Source organism: Erpetoichthys calabaricus, chromosome 3 (assembly GCF_900747795.2).
Source record: "Erpetoichthys calabaricus chromosome 3, fErpCal1.3, whole genome shotgun sequence".
Lineage (NCBI taxonomy): Eukaryota > Metazoa > Chordata > Cladistia > Polypteriformes > Polypteridae > Erpetoichthys > Erpetoichthys calabaricus.
Genome location: NC_041396.2, coordinates 50,259,449 through 50,275,646, shown reverse-complemented (window position 1 = coordinate 50,275,646; position 16,198 = coordinate 50,259,449). Strand labels below are relative to the sequence as shown.

At 38.6% G+C, this 16,198-nt stretch overlaps 2 protein-coding genes across 5 annotated transcripts in view; both read left to right on the top strand.

The window, feature by feature from the left end:
• Positions 1 to 1,483, top strand: part of cad (carbamoyl-phosphate synthetase 2, aspartate transcarbamylase, and dihydroorotase) — a 134,863-nt gene extending 133,380 nt beyond the window's left edge. For all 3 annotated transcript variants that reach the window (XM_028796796.2, XM_028796794.2, XM_028796793.2), the window contains one exon: positions 907 to 1,483. In XM_028796796.2, the coding sequence (XP_028652629.2) occupies positions 907 to 1,006 (100 nt within the window). In that variant the 3' untranslated portion in view covers positions 1,007 to 1,483. The remainder of the gene's footprint in view (positions 1 to 906) is intronic.
• Positions 1,484 to 13,616: 12,133 nt separating this feature from the next.
• The window catches only part of dnajc5ga (DnaJ (Hsp40) homolog, subfamily C, member 5 gamma a), a 70,329-nt gene continuing 67,747 nt past the window's right edge, over positions 13,617 to 16,198 (top strand). The window contains exon 1 of one of the 2 annotated variants that reach the window (XM_028796797.2): positions 13,617 to 13,845. The gene's annotated coding sequence lies outside the window, so the exon portion shown is untranslated. The remainder of the gene's footprint in view (positions 13,846 to 16,198) is intronic. The other variant, XM_028796798.2, reaches the window with a different exon arrangement.

Here is a 16,198-nt window from a genome sequence, read left to right as displayed (position 1 = left end):
GGGAAAATGTTTGATATAAAGAATATTAGATGAAGCTGTGCTAGCAAGTCACTGGAAAGGCAAAAAAACACTGACAATAAGAAGGCAGCAAGAAAAACAATTGGAATTGACACCTGTTTATCTCCTCTTCAGCTAGCACAGCAAAGGTCAGTAAAAGTCCCTTAAGCAGTGAAGTAGGCAGGCAAGCAAAGAAATCCATGTCCAACACGGATGTACTGTCTACTGAAGTCATTAATATGCACCAGTCTAGGACAGCTATTGAAAACAATGTTCACCGACAGTGAAATCCCAGCTAAATTTTCATGAAATGAAAGAAAATGTGCATATTTTACTACATTCGATATTGCTCCTTATTCATTAATATTTGATATTGCTCCTTACAGTAAATCATTGCTTGCCGGAGAAGCGTCTCTAAGCTGCTGGAAGTACCCTTCATTTTAATGAGACTCTTAATCATTCAGCTCAATCAAATGAATATACACTTGAGGATTTGGCATGGCGGAGAAGTATTTTACAAAGTAGTGTTCAAATAAATCAATAAAATTTTATAAATATTTACAAATTCTGTAATTTAAGTTATACAAAGAGAATCATGTTTTCTGGAAGGTTGAAAATTGGACAGTGTTTGCAAACACTAGCCTGAATCTGTTGCAGTGTGTCACAACTCATTCAAGACTGTACATTTTTACCGTTGGCATTATTAGAGTAGACTTCTGTTCCTATGTTTTTCTGTTATTGAAACTGCTGCCTCTGTCTATTCCCATGTCCATTCTTTTCCATTAGTGCATGTAGATATATTACACTATTTAATTACCAAGTCAGTTTTAATAGAATTGCCTATTTTCTTGAATCAATGCTCATCACTTTGCCAGTTGTAATAACACTTCTGTGTTTCTTGCCCTACAGTGTTGAAGTGGATACTGACCCTCGAGCTGCTTATTTTAGACAAGCAGAGAATGGCATGTACATTAGGATGGCTCTGTTGGCTACGGTTCTGGGAAGATGATCATCAAAACCAAATGGGGAGCCCGATTTCCTGAAACACTGAACTAATGAATCAACCTTTGGAGACTGCATTTATTTTAATGCTGATGTAATATCTTCAGATGGAAAATTGTGTTTTAAAAGGGTTTTTAGAGAGAGACCCTTAAAATGGATCTGTTACAGAATATGCTTATAAGTGCATGGTATACTTTGCAGCATTTTTTTCTGGGAAATGTACCATGAAATTATTTTTGTTAATTACTACATCTTTTTGTCTTGTTGTTTAAAAAAAAAAAAAATGTTAAAAATAATGATCATTTGTTACAAAACATATATGCAGCTGCACTTCATGAAAAATACCCATAATAAATTAACATTTTGCAGTATTTGGAAAATCATTCTGTACAGATGTATACAAATGCAATAAAGTTTAATTGACCTTGGCATTCTAATAAAAGCAATAATAAATTATTTAAATGTCTCTAAAATAACAAAGGGGGGGGGGGGAATAACAATTTTGTCATCTTTACCAATTAAATTTACTATTTCTACAGAAATTTGAATACACTACTGTACTTCATAATTCATGCTTTCAGTACACATTTTTGGAAATGTGCATAGATTTTCCCTAGAGTTCAGTGTCTAGTTTCAGAATAGGTATTTTAACAATATGCATTGCTTTGGGGTGGAAAAATGACCTAAAGCTTTTAGTTTTTATTTTAACATTCAAGTACAATACACATATTACTGTCCAGTAAACTAGAGATAGAGTATGTACTAAGTACTCCTTTTGACAGTCTTACAGGCTCCCTTCCAACACCAATGAGGAAAGAGCAAATGTGGAAGATTGTTTAATACTGTATTAATATGACAAATAATGTGGTTAAAGGGCTTGCAAGAACTGAAGGTTTTGCATTATGTGTTTTAAAGTGTGAGAGCTGAGGGTGACATTTAATGTGTTAACTTTTATTATTTATTTGTTTTGGTTCTTTGTCATTTTTAATTTTGTTTGTTTAGTACTGGCCAACATTTTACCATTGCACTATATAATAGGTGGTCTGATTTCTCCATTTGAATATAGTAATAAGCCGGTAGTGTGGGATATGTTATTACAGCAGATTGTTAGGATTACTGCAGATGAAAAACAAACAGATCAGGTTGTGGAGCATTCAGTGGTTGCCCATCAATCTACGCTCAATAACCTATAACAACAAAGTGAAACACATTTTTCAGAAAGGTTTGCAGATTTGTTCAAAATCAAACTGATGTCTCTCACTATTATTCAGACCTTTAATTCTGTACTTTGTAGAAGCCCTTTGGCAGCAATTACAGCTTCAAGGCTCCCTGGGTAACTCTCAGTAAGCTTTGCACACTCGGATTTGGAAAGATCATCTGAAACTTTGTTGGATTAAGTGGGAAGCATCTGTAAGCTGCCATCTTCAGGTTTCGCCACACGTTTTATGGGTTGAAGTCTGGGCTTTGGCTGGGCCACTCGGGAACAGTCAGAGACTTGTCCTGAATCCAGTCCAGTATTGTCTTGGCTGCATTCTTAAGGTCATTGTGACAAAAGATTAAACATTTTCCCATTCTGTGGTTGTGTTCATGCTGGAGCAGGTTTTCTTCAAGGGCCTGTCAGGATTTGGCTGCATTTATGCTCAATCCTTTCTGTCCTGTGTCCCTGTCACTGAGAAGCACCACCATCGTGCTTTACCGTATGTATATGTTCAGCCTATATCCATCGGACTTCCAACACAACTCTGAGTCCTGCCACATGCAAAAGTTTGCTGATAACACTGCTATCGTGGGCTGCATCAGGAGTGGGCAGGAGGAGGAGTATAGGGACCTAATCAATGACTTTGTTAAATGGTGCGACTCAAACCACCTACACCTGAACACCAACAAAACCAAGGAGCTGGTGGTGGATTTTAGGAGGCCCAGACCCTTCATGGACCCTGTGATCATCAGAGGTGACTGTGTGCAGATGGTGCAGACCTATAAATACCTGGGAGTGCAGCTGGATGATAAATTAGACTGGACTGCCAATACTGATGCTCTGTGTAAGAAAGGACAGAGCCGGTTATACTTCCTTAGAAGGCTGGCGTCCTTCAACATCTGCAATGAGATGCTGCAGATGTTCTATCAGACGGTTGTGGCGAGCGCCCTCTTCTACGCGGTGGTGTGCTGGGGAGGCAGCATTAAGAAGAAAGACGCCTCACGCCTGGACAAACTGGTGAGGAATGCAGGCTCTGTTGTTGGCATGGAGTTGGATAGTTTGACATCTGTGGCAGAGCGACGGGCGCTCAGCAGGCTCCTATCAATTATTGAAAATCCACTGCATCCACTAAACAGTGTCATCTCTAGACAGAGGAGCAGCTTCAGCGACAGACTGCTGTCACTGTGCTGCTCCACTGACAGACTGAGGAGATCATTCCTCCCCCAAACTATGCGACTTTTCAATTCCACCCGAGGGGGTAAACATTAACATTATATAAAGTTATTGTCTGTTTTTACCTGCATTATTATCAATCTTTAATATTGTTTTTTGTATCAGTAAGGTGCTGCTGGAGTATATGAATTTCCCCTTGGGATTAATAAAGTATCTATCTACCGTAGTGTTGGTATAGGTAGGTGATGAGCAGTGCCAGGTCTTTGACACATACAGTGCTTGGACTTCCTCCCCTAGAGTATTCCTGTAGAGTTCAGTTTTTGTCAGAACAGAGAATATTTGTCATTGTGCTCTCTCTGTTCTTTAAAACCTGTTTGGCACACTCCAAATGAGCTTTACTCATCCGTGGCTCCCATCTCACCATAAACTCCTGATTGATGGAGTGTTGCTGAGGTAATCGTCCTTGCAAAAAGTTCTCCCATCTCAAGAAGAGGAATTCTGAAGCTCTGTTATGAGTGACCATTGGGTTCTCCATTACCTTCCCTTCCAAGGTCCTTCTTGCCCATTTAGTAAGTTTGGTTAAATCTAAGAGTCATGGTGGTTCCAAACTCCTCCTGTCTGCCTCACCATTATTGTGGTTGCTGTGGTCCTGGCAACATTGAAAGCTTCAGAAATGGTTTTGTACCCTTGGTCAACTAAGTGCAGTTGTAGATTCAACTGAATCATTACAGATGGACATGGACAGAAAAGAAGCTGGTGAAGATCTGTTGCAGATTAAATTTAATATAAAATACTACACATAACAAGTAAAAATGCTAGATATCAATCCACAATGGCAGGTTTGAACCTTTAGGTTAACACCTTATGAGAAAGTCACAGTGGGCTCTCTGCTTTCTACACCAAGACAGTGTACAGAAACCATTAAAAAGCTAACAGAATGTTAGATCATATAGCATAATGTGTAGAGTACGAGTCCAAAGAGGTTATGGTGAAGCTGCCTCTGTAGTACTACCACAAAAAGACATGGCAGTACCAGAGAAGAATGACTAGGCTGATTCCAAGAGTACGAAGAGCTATGAAGAAAAATTGAAGTTAATCATTTTTAGTTTAAGCAAAGAGAGATCAAGAGGTGACATGATTAAGTTAATTAGTAAAGCAAATAGCTTTTACTTTAAAATAAATCCTTTGACAAGAACAAGGGGAGACAATTGGAAACTTGTCCAGATTTCAATAAGTTCATCATACTTATTTGTTTAGCTAATAGCTAAGTTGTTCCAATATCTCATTCACATACTTCTTAAAGGTTGTCAAGGATTCTGATTTAACTACTTGCCTTCTTCCACATTCCCACATCTCTTTAAGCAAAAAAAGTGCTTCCTGACTTCAGTCCTAAATGAATGTCCTCTTATTTTCCAGTGGTGTTCTTGAGTTTGTGATTCACCCTTTGGCTGAAAGAATTCTGCTGGATCTACCATGCTATGTACTTCTTCTAGAATGCCGATCAGAACTGCACACAGTACTATAGATGTGGACTCACTAGTGCTTGGCATTAACCCCGAGCACAACTTTTTGCAATATGATTAAACCCGAGTCAGGCTCTGGATGATGTGTAATTATAGTGCTAAGTTGAATACCTCTTGAGATGGTATTTTTCTGCCATCTAGTGGATGAAATAACATAGTGCTGCAATAATAAAATGAATACAGTAATCCCTCGCTACTTCGCAGTTCACTTTTCGTGGGTTTTTAAATACAAGTGATTGCCCGCCTATCGCGGAAGTTATGTTCCAGACCCATCAGCAACAGGAGAAAATCCGCGATATAGAAAGACCATATAAATAAACATTTTTATAGTTTAAGCCTTAAAATACCCATCCCACATGCTTTAAACACATGTAAACTTATAAAACACACTTTGTTAACACATATGATATGTGGATGTCGGGCTAAGGATATGAGTAACATCTCACTATTATAAAACATTTTAACTTCACGCAAGACAAGACAGTGAGACAGGAAAATTGGTGATGTACAGGATTTTAAATTATTGACAGGCAGAGCGACAAGCAGCACAAAGCCAGCACAAAGTCCACTTCTCCTTAGCTTTCATTCAGCTCCCCACCCCCTTGACAATGCGAACTGCGCCTCCGGGAAGGGGGGCTTTGAGCGAACGTGCGTTCAGCCCTCACAAAACCACACACACACTCCTCCTCCTTCCGAATGCGCAGAGCGGCAAGCAGGCATTTTGGCAGAAGCAGCACAAAGTCCATTTCTGCTCAGCGTGAGTTCAGCTGCCCCCCTTCACAAAGCGAGTGCAGACACATTGACGTCTGATCGCTGCGTGCAGTGTTGGTCTGCGGTGTTTAAGAATGTAGAAAAGTGTTTAAGAGCATAGGAAGTGTTTATAAGAGTGTGGGAAAGGTTAACAAGAGAATGAGAAAGGTTTATAACAGTGTGGGAAGGGTTTATAAAGCCTTAAAATATGTTTAAATAATAAAATAAATATAGGTCGCTACTTCGCGGATTTTCACCTATCGCGGGGGGCTCTGGAACGTAACCCCCGCAATAGGTGAGGGATTACTGTATTACTATGTTTTCTGTCTCTTTATGGTAACTTTAAGGTAACTGAAATATTCATGAATGGAGTGGAGCTTTCAGGAAAAAATACAATGGCATACAAAAAGCCGTAAAGGCAGTTTTATAATGAACTGAAACTGAACCGTTGTTCAGGTGATAGTGATGATGATGTCAATTGGTCATCAGATGTTGACATGGAATGTAAAACTGATATGTGTCACAACAGTGTTCAACTGCTCAGTTCAGTCATGTTAAGCCTCACTGTTGTGGAACAGTAGCTGTGTGACAGAAAGGCAAAATACTCATGCAAGGGTAAGCAAGACGTCAGTGTTTTTGTCAGGGCAAATACAGAAGTCACTGAGCGTTGCACTGTAGTAGGCAATAACTCAAGGAGTGCATCGATCATGCAGGTCAGTCATTGACATTGTACCCTGTGCTGCGCAAGCAACAGAAAAAAATTCTACCATAAAACAGTCCAAAGAAACACATTTCTACAGTCGTGATGTCATGTTTTTGTGTTAGTGACCGTCGCAAAACATCACACCACTGCATCAGTGGACACCAGACATATCTTTTTTACTGAATGTATGTCGATGTTTTGGTATTTGCATGTTTCTGTTACATGTAATAACATTTTGTTCTTTGTGAAAAAAAAATTCAATGTTTTTGGCTTGTTTTTCCCGAGGAAAACAATGTTACAGAGGCTATGCATAACATCCCCCGATTTATAACAGTTTTAACAATATAACCTAACATTTTATTTGCCATTTTTAATTGCTTCTGCACATTGCTTAGATTATGAAAACATTCTATCAGCGTAAGCCTCTAAACCATTTTCAGTAGTTGCTATTTTATAGGATAGTGTCTCCCATCTTGTATTTATACTTGATGTTCCTTTTGCCTAAGTGTAGCACTTTTCTACATTAAACTTCATTTTCCAAATGTTTTCCAAGTTCTGTAGCTTCTCAAGGTCTTTTTGAATTATTTTTGGTGCCTCCTCAGTGTCTGCCATTCTTTCAGTTTTAGTGTCAACTATGCCAAAATCCATGTCATTGACATAAATCAGAAAAAGTAATGTTCCAAAGACAGACCCCTGAGGGGCTCCACTGAAGACCTCACCCCACGTGGTGCATTCTCCTCTTATCTGTAATCTTTGTGTCCTGTCAGTTAACCAACCTGAGATCCAGTTCTATAGGTTACCTCTGATGCCTGCAGACTCTTGCTTCTGAATTAACCAGCAGAGTGGGACTGAGCCAAAGGCTTTTGAAGGTCTAAATAAATTAGTCACTGTCTTGTTAACTTTTTATATGTGCTTTAATTTTTTCCTTCTCTTTTTCCAGTGTGACTATGAAGTCATTTGTTGTATACATTTGACTTGATTTTATGCAATGTTATTTTCTTCAATAATAATAATAGTAAACGTCTGTCTAAATGTGAACTGACTAACATCTAAACTCTCTGAACTTTCGCAGATATTTTGTAACCCTTTCCCCCTTTATGAAAATTAAAAATTCATAATCATTGATTTTCTTAGAGCTCTTTTTTGAAAGGCATATTTCACATCTGCAGATGCTGCTTGTGAAAAGCAAATCAAAAATGAGTCCTTTTTCATACATCAAAGTAGTTCTAAGCCACATCTCCAGTCTCATTTCATTGACTGGACTCCATTTTTGCTAAATCCTGACTCCAGTTAGCTCATCAGCCTAAGGGTCCACATACTTTTCTAACCTACACCTGTAAATGTTTGAATGATATATTCATAATGTACTAAAAATACAATTTGTGCATTATTAGTTAAAACAGATTGTTTGTTCATTATTATAATGTATGCTGATGTCTCATTACGTGACTTGTAGTCATTGGATATGTCAGATTTGACAGCCTCAGTTGCTGATCTCATCGCTGGACCATCTCCATTTAAATGATTGATAATCACTAGACATGTTAATTTGCCAACTGAGTGCCCACCTTCTAGCACAGTTGTGCTCACCCCTTACTGTGACAGCCAATAATATGCTGCGTGACTGAGCAAAGTATTAACAGCTATGGCGAATTCGGCTTTCTCTGCCCTTTTTCTTTTCTTTTTTCCATTGTCATGGTGCGTAAAACATAAGACATCAGATAGACAAGCTTCTCTTCTGCTTGTGAGTTCCAAAACACCAGTGTTCTGTAATCTTTATTTTTTGCATGCTATGCCTGCCATACCCCAGTATCCCTACCTTAGGCTCTAGCTGGAACCTGGGGACATGAAGTATCAGGACCGAGAGTCAAAGGGACAATAATGGAGGCAGACACAGCTGATATAACAAAAGGTGTATTTTTTGAAAAAAAAAGTCCAATAGAGGAAATATAAAAAAGGCAAACACTGAAATAATTAAGATGAAAAACAAAAATGTTAAAAAATTACATTCACCACAAGAGTAAAAAGAATGCTTAGCTTGGTTTACTTAAAATTGGAGGAAAGTTGGCTTGCCCTGGCAAACTGGAATAACAGACTATTCCATCCATCCATCCATTATCCAACCCGCTATATCCTAACTACAGGGTCACGGGGGTCTGCTGGAGCCAATCCCAGCCAACACAGGGCGCAAGGCAGGAAACAAACCCCAGGCAGGGCGCCAGCCCACCACAGGGCACACACACACACACACACACCAAGCACACACTAGGGACAATTTAGGATCGCCAATGCACCTAACCTGCATGTCTTTGGACTGTGGGAGGAAACCCACGCAGATACGGGGAGAACATACAAACTCCATGCAAGGAGGACCTAACTGCAAGGCAGCACGCTACCCACTGCGCCACCGTGCCACCCACAGACTATTCCCCTGCCTGTAAATCACCCTGCAATCGCCTTAATTCTGAATTCTCGTGATCTGAATTAACCCCTTGGCTGGCAAAAAAGAGTGGCATTTATTCTGGGTCAACCATCACCCTAATCTAACACCCAATCTCTCTCCCTGGTCATACGCCTAACCTAAACGCTATCTCAGCCAATCGCACCTCACGCGTACCTACATTGCTGACACTCTACAGCACCCCGCATCACCTGTCTAGTATACCCTCAACCGGCATCCATCATACACCTGTTACTTATTATGCAGCACAGCAACTTCCAAACACCACCATCCCAGCAGTATGCGCAGTAGGCACGCATCTCCACCTGAGGGCAATTCAAATGGAAACATGTGCCACTCTGTCCATTCCAAGTCCGACAACACATGGTCATTCCACATGTACACCCAGGGAACAAACCGGTAGGTGAATAAGTGCCTTTTTCTTTTTTTCCCCCAAAGATGGTTCTTACAAAGATTTAAATAGAAATGGGGCAAATTGCTTTTAAATTATCACATTGTGAGGCATTTCCCCACAATGTCCTTTACCTGGATGAGCATTCATTGATTGTCAGCTGTCATGCACACAAAACTTGACCCTACAACTAGATACAAAATCAGAGCTGAATAGCTTTGCCGGGGCAAGATGCAGACTAGCAGGAGTGAGTTGCTGGGTATGTCAGACTAGACGACTGCCCTGCTTTTCAACAGGAGTGTGCTGACGGCAGGCTCAGACTAAGATTATGTAAATGAAGGCTTTGACAGATAATCGCTGTACCAGTCACGTAACGTGAGACAGCCTTTAAATGAAGAGCAGACCTTATTTTAAGACACATTTACACAAATGTAGGTATTTCCAAAGGGTTCATATACTTTTTCTTCCCACTTTAGCATTTTGCATTTTTTTTAGATTATGCTGTGTTTTGAAAATTTTGCCCAGTTTTTAAAACTGTTAAAATCTTTCTGAATTGTTTTTGCTGACCTTCCAATTTGGGTGTCCTTTGCACATTTCAAAAATGTATTATGTCAGAATAAGTACCCTTAATAAAAATCCAAAAGTGTAGCAATGTGAACCCTGTTGAGAGCAGAAAGTCAGGAGGAAGGGTCAGCAGAGCACGTATTCCAACAGTGTGAAAGGATATATGAAGTGTGTGTAAAAATAGGAGGTAAAAATAAATATGCATGTTCTGCCTAGGCTTAAACAGCTTTGAATCTTGCAGTCCACAGACATTCTGGCATGCTAATTGGCACCTTTATATTGTTCTGCTGTAACTCTGTGTGGAGGTGTGGATGAGTTGGCCATGAAATGAATTGCCATCCCACTCCAATTTGTTTCCGGTGTTTTTGTTAAATGCCAAAATTGGCTGATTTTTCTTAACTCTGTAATGTAGGCATTGAGTTTAAAAATTGATCGTTTTGGTCTTTTGTGTTTTAACTTACTGATTTTCAATTAACAATATTTTTGTATTGATTAGTGCTGCTGCCTCACAGATCCAGCCACGGCCAGACTTTTACACAGGCTAACCCCATGGGCTTCACAGGACCACAAAACTATTTAAGGTTAATGAACAAAATATTCCTGCCACTGGACTAGCCAATCCAGTCTTCTTTACCCCTTTAATAACCTGTCCACCGCTAGTTACATGCACCCATCATCCTCACTTTTACACGTCTCTAGTGAATTGCAGGTAGTCAGAGATGGTGGCTATTTGACAGTATTTCCAGCAGCCGAAAAACTGAATACTGAACTGAATACAAAACAGAAAGCAGGTGAAGAAAAAGGCAATCTGTCACATTGGTAGTACAACAATGGCCAGTGATAGTATTCAAATTCTATTGATACTTATGCATACAAAACTGATGATTCTGCATAAATGGTAAACTCTGGCACCACTTCTGAATGTACATAATATATGAAAAGTGCTGGCCAGCTTTCAAAGCTGCTTTGACTGATCCCCAGGGTGCAAGACAGTTTTTATCAGATACAAAATTTTAGGTGATATTCTGCTGATAATATGGTATATTAGCTGTAACTGGGCCGATGTGGGCATATGTCAGCTGGCTTTCTTACACTTATTGTATTGTATCTAATAATTCAAAAGTCTTATGTAAAAATTTAATTGATAAACAAAACACCATACGGACCTTCTTGGATGTGGATCACAAGTGAAATTTTTTTTAGGTGTTTGCATTTTATTGACAACTTGCTTGTTACTTCATACAGTAGTGAGAACCCCCTTTTGAAAATAAAATTATTTTACATGAGTGAGCAAAATGTTGTTGACATATCACAAAGTTTGCTTAGCAATGAAGCGACACAAACAGAACCTCATATAATTATTGAGATGGCTGTATCTCTACTGAGCAATACATTTTAGTTGCAAAAAACAGCCCAGTCTGCAAACTGGTGAGAAAAAAAAAAAAACTGTTGATGTGTTTTTATTTCTAGCATTTTTTTTTTGGTTTCATGTTTTCCCAAGTTTTACCTTAACAGCCTGAAAATACCTGACACTGTGAAAAGAACTTGGTACCAGCATAATGGTTTAAATATTTTTACATTTTTTCTTTCTCTCTCCTCTCTCAAAATAAACAGTTGACATATCAGACTCGGTTTGTAATATCTGACATGACATTCTGTTCTCTGATGGATACCAAGTGTAATTCTAAGCTTTGGCATTGCATACTTTTGCTTCCCTCTCTCTATTACTCATAATCTTAATTTCTGTTTCTATATTGTTGTGGTTGCCCATACTACCTAATGGTACTAATGCATACTCTTGCATTACTTGATGTTCTTGTGTAGCACCAAGTTTAGGTGACTTCTAATATTGATATGCAGTATTAACTGATGTATAATATTAGTTGTTCTGTGGTTCCCTCAGACCCGAATATTGGTCCCCTACCTCATAAGTCTGTCCCAGGATCAAGCCTCATGTATTTGATTCATGCATTGCATTTGTTAATAAATACATTTTATCCATGCCTGCATGGATTTTTTTTCTCCCAGTACTATTTCCAAGTTCCTAAAGATCTGCTCAGGGGTGGGCAGATTCAGTCCTGGAGGGCCGCAGTGGTTGCAGGTTTTTGTTCCAACCCAGTTGCTTAATTAAAAACCAATCCTTGTCAATTATTTAATTGCATGGCTTGCTAGTGCTTTAACTCTGCCATGTCAGGTCATTCTCATATCCTAGATTTATTTTCCTTTCTAAGGATATCATCCAAATGATTTGAAGTCTAAAACAGACGAGTAATTCTCAGTGCTTCTCTTTTTTCACTTCACTTTCCTTCCAAGTATTTAATTAAACCAAATAGTGCGTGATAAATACACACAGAGGTGTAAATGGTAACAAGCTAAATGGAGAAATGCTGGTTTCTTTTGTCATTTGCTTGTTATTGCTCATTAGGAACAATTAAAAACCAAGAATACAGCTGTTTAAGACTAAAATAAGCAATAAGGGTTCAAAATCTTAACGAGCAAGACAACTAAAGTGAAGCTGAAGTGTTACTTGAGCAATAAGGGTTTCTTATTAAGCAATTGGGTTGGAGCAAAAACCTGCAGCCACTGCGGCCCTCCAGGACTGAATCTGCCCACCCCTGTGCTAACTGACTGTATTGCAACTGGCCAATTTAGAATCTCCAAACATGACAACTACATTAATCCATTCTCAGACTCGCTTAATTCAGTATGTTCTAAGTGCTAAATATTTTTTTAATTCTATAAAATCGATCAAACCAATTCCTATGGATGAATATTTCAGACAAAATAAAACAAAGTGCAATTTAATGTGACAATAAATTATAGAAGTTAATAATAATGCAATTTATTTATATAGCACCTTTCCCATGCTCAAATGTCATAAAATATTTTTGTTGCTTATGTATTTATTCTTCAATTATTTGATTCAGTCACACGCACACAACAAACACCGAAATGAAAACTGTCACCTTTAGTCTTCTAAGTTGAGAGGGCGGGTTCTCCTGGGTACTGCTTTTTGATTGGTGAATTGTCAATAGGACGTAAATTGTCGGCCGTACAGTGCCACATTTTGAGCAAACATTTTTGATGCAAAATTTGCAGACTCCTAACGATGAATTCAGAGTTTGTTTTTTTTTTTTTAATAAAATTGCCATTTCGCACAAAAATCCTGGCCAACTTTTTCGTGCATTCGTTTCCGACGGCCCGCAGCCACAACTTTGAGTATACGCATGAGCCACCGCAGTTCTAAATTAAGCAAAGACCGCAAGAGTCTACCGGAGGACGATATACTAAAGCCCGCAGGAACCCGCCCTCTCAACTTTGACGAGTAACAGTGACAATTTTCATTGCTGGGCCTTTTTCATGTTCCATGTGCTGCCACTGAAATAAACACATTTATATAGGCATAACATAATAAGCAACAAAATATATTTCGTATCAAGTTTATTTATACTTACGTTTTATGTTGTTATAACTTATTTATTGTCACACTTCACAATGCTTTTATATATTTGCATATTTACGTGTTTAATGTTGTCCTCCATACCTACGCAACCAAACATGTTAGTCTGTTAGTCTATTCCAAACCAACTAAACATTTTCACGATTGTATAAACACAGTAAAAAAATTTCTTACATATTTTTAAACTTTCCAGTTTCTAAAAATCAAATATCCGATTTGGAAATGTACTTTTTAGTCGTGATTTTAAATTCAATTCATGACTCGCACACTGCTGCTGGTATTGATTGGAGCGCGCAAGCAGCGACTGGCCTTTGCGCATACGCTTCTATACCAGACCGCCAACCATCTTAACTGCCCGCCCTTTGAGTACCTCACGTGCCTACGGTGTGCGACTCGGTCCATTCTTTCTTAGTTCATTTGACTTTTCGTCTCATGCGTTCCGCTTCCTGCTTTGCCCTGTGTTCGACCAGTGCGTATGCTTACGCGTGTTTCTGCCTTTCTGACACCGGCTTGAAGGCAGGGTAGTACCCTTTTCCACGTCTGAAGATTTCTGGAATATTGATTCGCGGTTCCTCTATGATCTTCCAAGGCGCGTTATCGGACCGATTCGTTTGTACTAATAGGTAAGTAAAAAGCACCTCGGTGAGGCTGGAGTCTAAGACCTTAAAAGCCCAGGGCACCTAATTGGACAGATTTGTTGGACATTAAAGGGACATAGCATAAGTAATTTGAATAGAGGGGACAGATTGAATATTTAGCGTGCATTATGACAGCTTCGGAGTTCCGGGGGCCCAGGGAAGTCGTCCGTGGTCACCTGAAGTCCTTATATTGTTACTAGGAAATCCGGTTTAGTTCCAAGGGCTGAACTCTACCGTGGTGTGGTGACACTGCTGTGTGAATTCCAAATAATGACAGCACTAATCGTAACTTAATGAAGACAACCTAATTACATCTCCACTGGGAGCTCGTGGCAAGGCGGCAATGTGAGCTACCATTAACGGCAGCTAATTGCCGCTAATACTATATGAGACTTGATCGTGTAGCTCCAGACGCGGTTGCTGACACAGTGAAAAGAAGCAGCGAGTTTTCAGTTCGTTTCTTTTAAGGTTTTGGTGTGAAAAAGACTCGTAGTTAATCCAGTGCCCAGTGTAAAGATGTGCAATCTTCTTCAGACGTTCTTTTTAGGATGGTAAAATCTATTTGTGCTTCGTCTCCTTTCACACCGTGCGAAACTGGACAGTGATCAATTTGGTTGTCAAATAATTACATTTTATTAAACAACATTGATTACACAGCTGAATATTATATATATTGTGCGAGGTTGAAGTAAGTATAGTTTCAAAGATTGTTCCTAGGTGTGTCAGTGACATCAGCAAGCGACAGGAATGCGTAATTGGCATTCCTTCTTAGTAGATTAGCAGGGGAAGGTTGAGTAAGGATAGGCGGTCACTTCTAGCAGCCTTCCTTACTTTCTTTTTATTCTTTTGGAACAATACTTCATCTCTGCCTTATTAAAGAATTTACACTTAAATCCGTATTAATGTATAATGTGCTTTAAACATTTAAAATATCTCATTACTAGGCAGTTTCTTTTTGTTTTCTCTCCATGTTTCTCGGAACACCGAACAATCCTTTTTGCTGACGTTCTGTTAGATATAGGCTAGCATGTAGTTAAAGTGAGGTTATTATACTTGAAGCAACTATAAGTGAGAAGAGGGTTCAAGGTTCACGTGGTTATGGCTTTATTACATGATAATGTCATTTGTGGATGCAACTTGAGGTGTTTCCTAAACATTTTCAGTTCTGAACCACACATGATACCAAGGTGTTTTATTAAGTCATGTTTAAACAAGTATGCATTTCACAAACTTTAGAAATATTGTCTAACATCCAGGACATCTATATTACTGCGATGTCAGACAAAGGTGAAGAAAATTATCTGACCTCTGCTGTGGTGAGAGAAACACTACCGTTGCCTAAAGTCCACTTCAGAGAACCTGAGAAGAAGTTCCTTTCTACAGTCCATACACATCCTAACTGGGGACAATGTGTAGAGCTGCCTGATGCCCTATTGTTTATAAATCGTTTTATTAATATAATGCACACTACTGATGCCATTGTTCATATTGATTTTTATTGATATTTATAGAGTCATAACTTCTGTAAAGTTCTGAATTCCCCTTGGGGACATATAAAGTACAGCTACATATTTATTGTTTATTTTTTGTATTTTTCAAATGCACAGTCTTGGATTTTATCAACTAAGCATTTTACTCTATACTGTACTGTGTGTATAACAGTGTGTAACAAAATTTGATTTGCAATGTTTTCATAATAACTTTTAATATTTTGTAGAAGTCTTCACTTAGGCATATGCACCTACACACAGTATATGCCTAACTCTTTGCTACTTGTGTTTTTTATATATATATATATATATATATATATATATATATATATATATAATTTGTTAAAAAATAAGTATGGTGCTGTGGTTTGTACAGGTCTGTTAAGGTGACTATCTTTACTGATTTCCTGAATATCAATGATGCATATAATTAAGTGGCGTTCATCAGCTGAGATCATTCCCAGTTTATTCCTTATTGCTCTCTGGCACACATCTTTTAAGTCATTGACATCAATTCCAATAATTCTTGTCCGCCTGTTAGGAAACCTGCTGAAGAACTTGATGTTGTCAAGCTACTTTATCAGGCAATAGAACTGAAAGTGATGATACCCTGGGTTGCACTGTAAGAAAAGGCCAGCATGAAGTACAGACTTCAAGTAGAACAGATATTTTTGTATTACTCTTCCTGTATACTGAAGATTATTATTTACTTGAGTTTCTAAATATTTGTCACTATGTGTGTTCCCCCGTGACTAAGAGAGTTAAACACACTTATCCAAGAGAAATAGTCTTTGCACCAATTTATTATAAACAGTCCATTTGGATGATGTGTTCAGAAATGTCCTCTG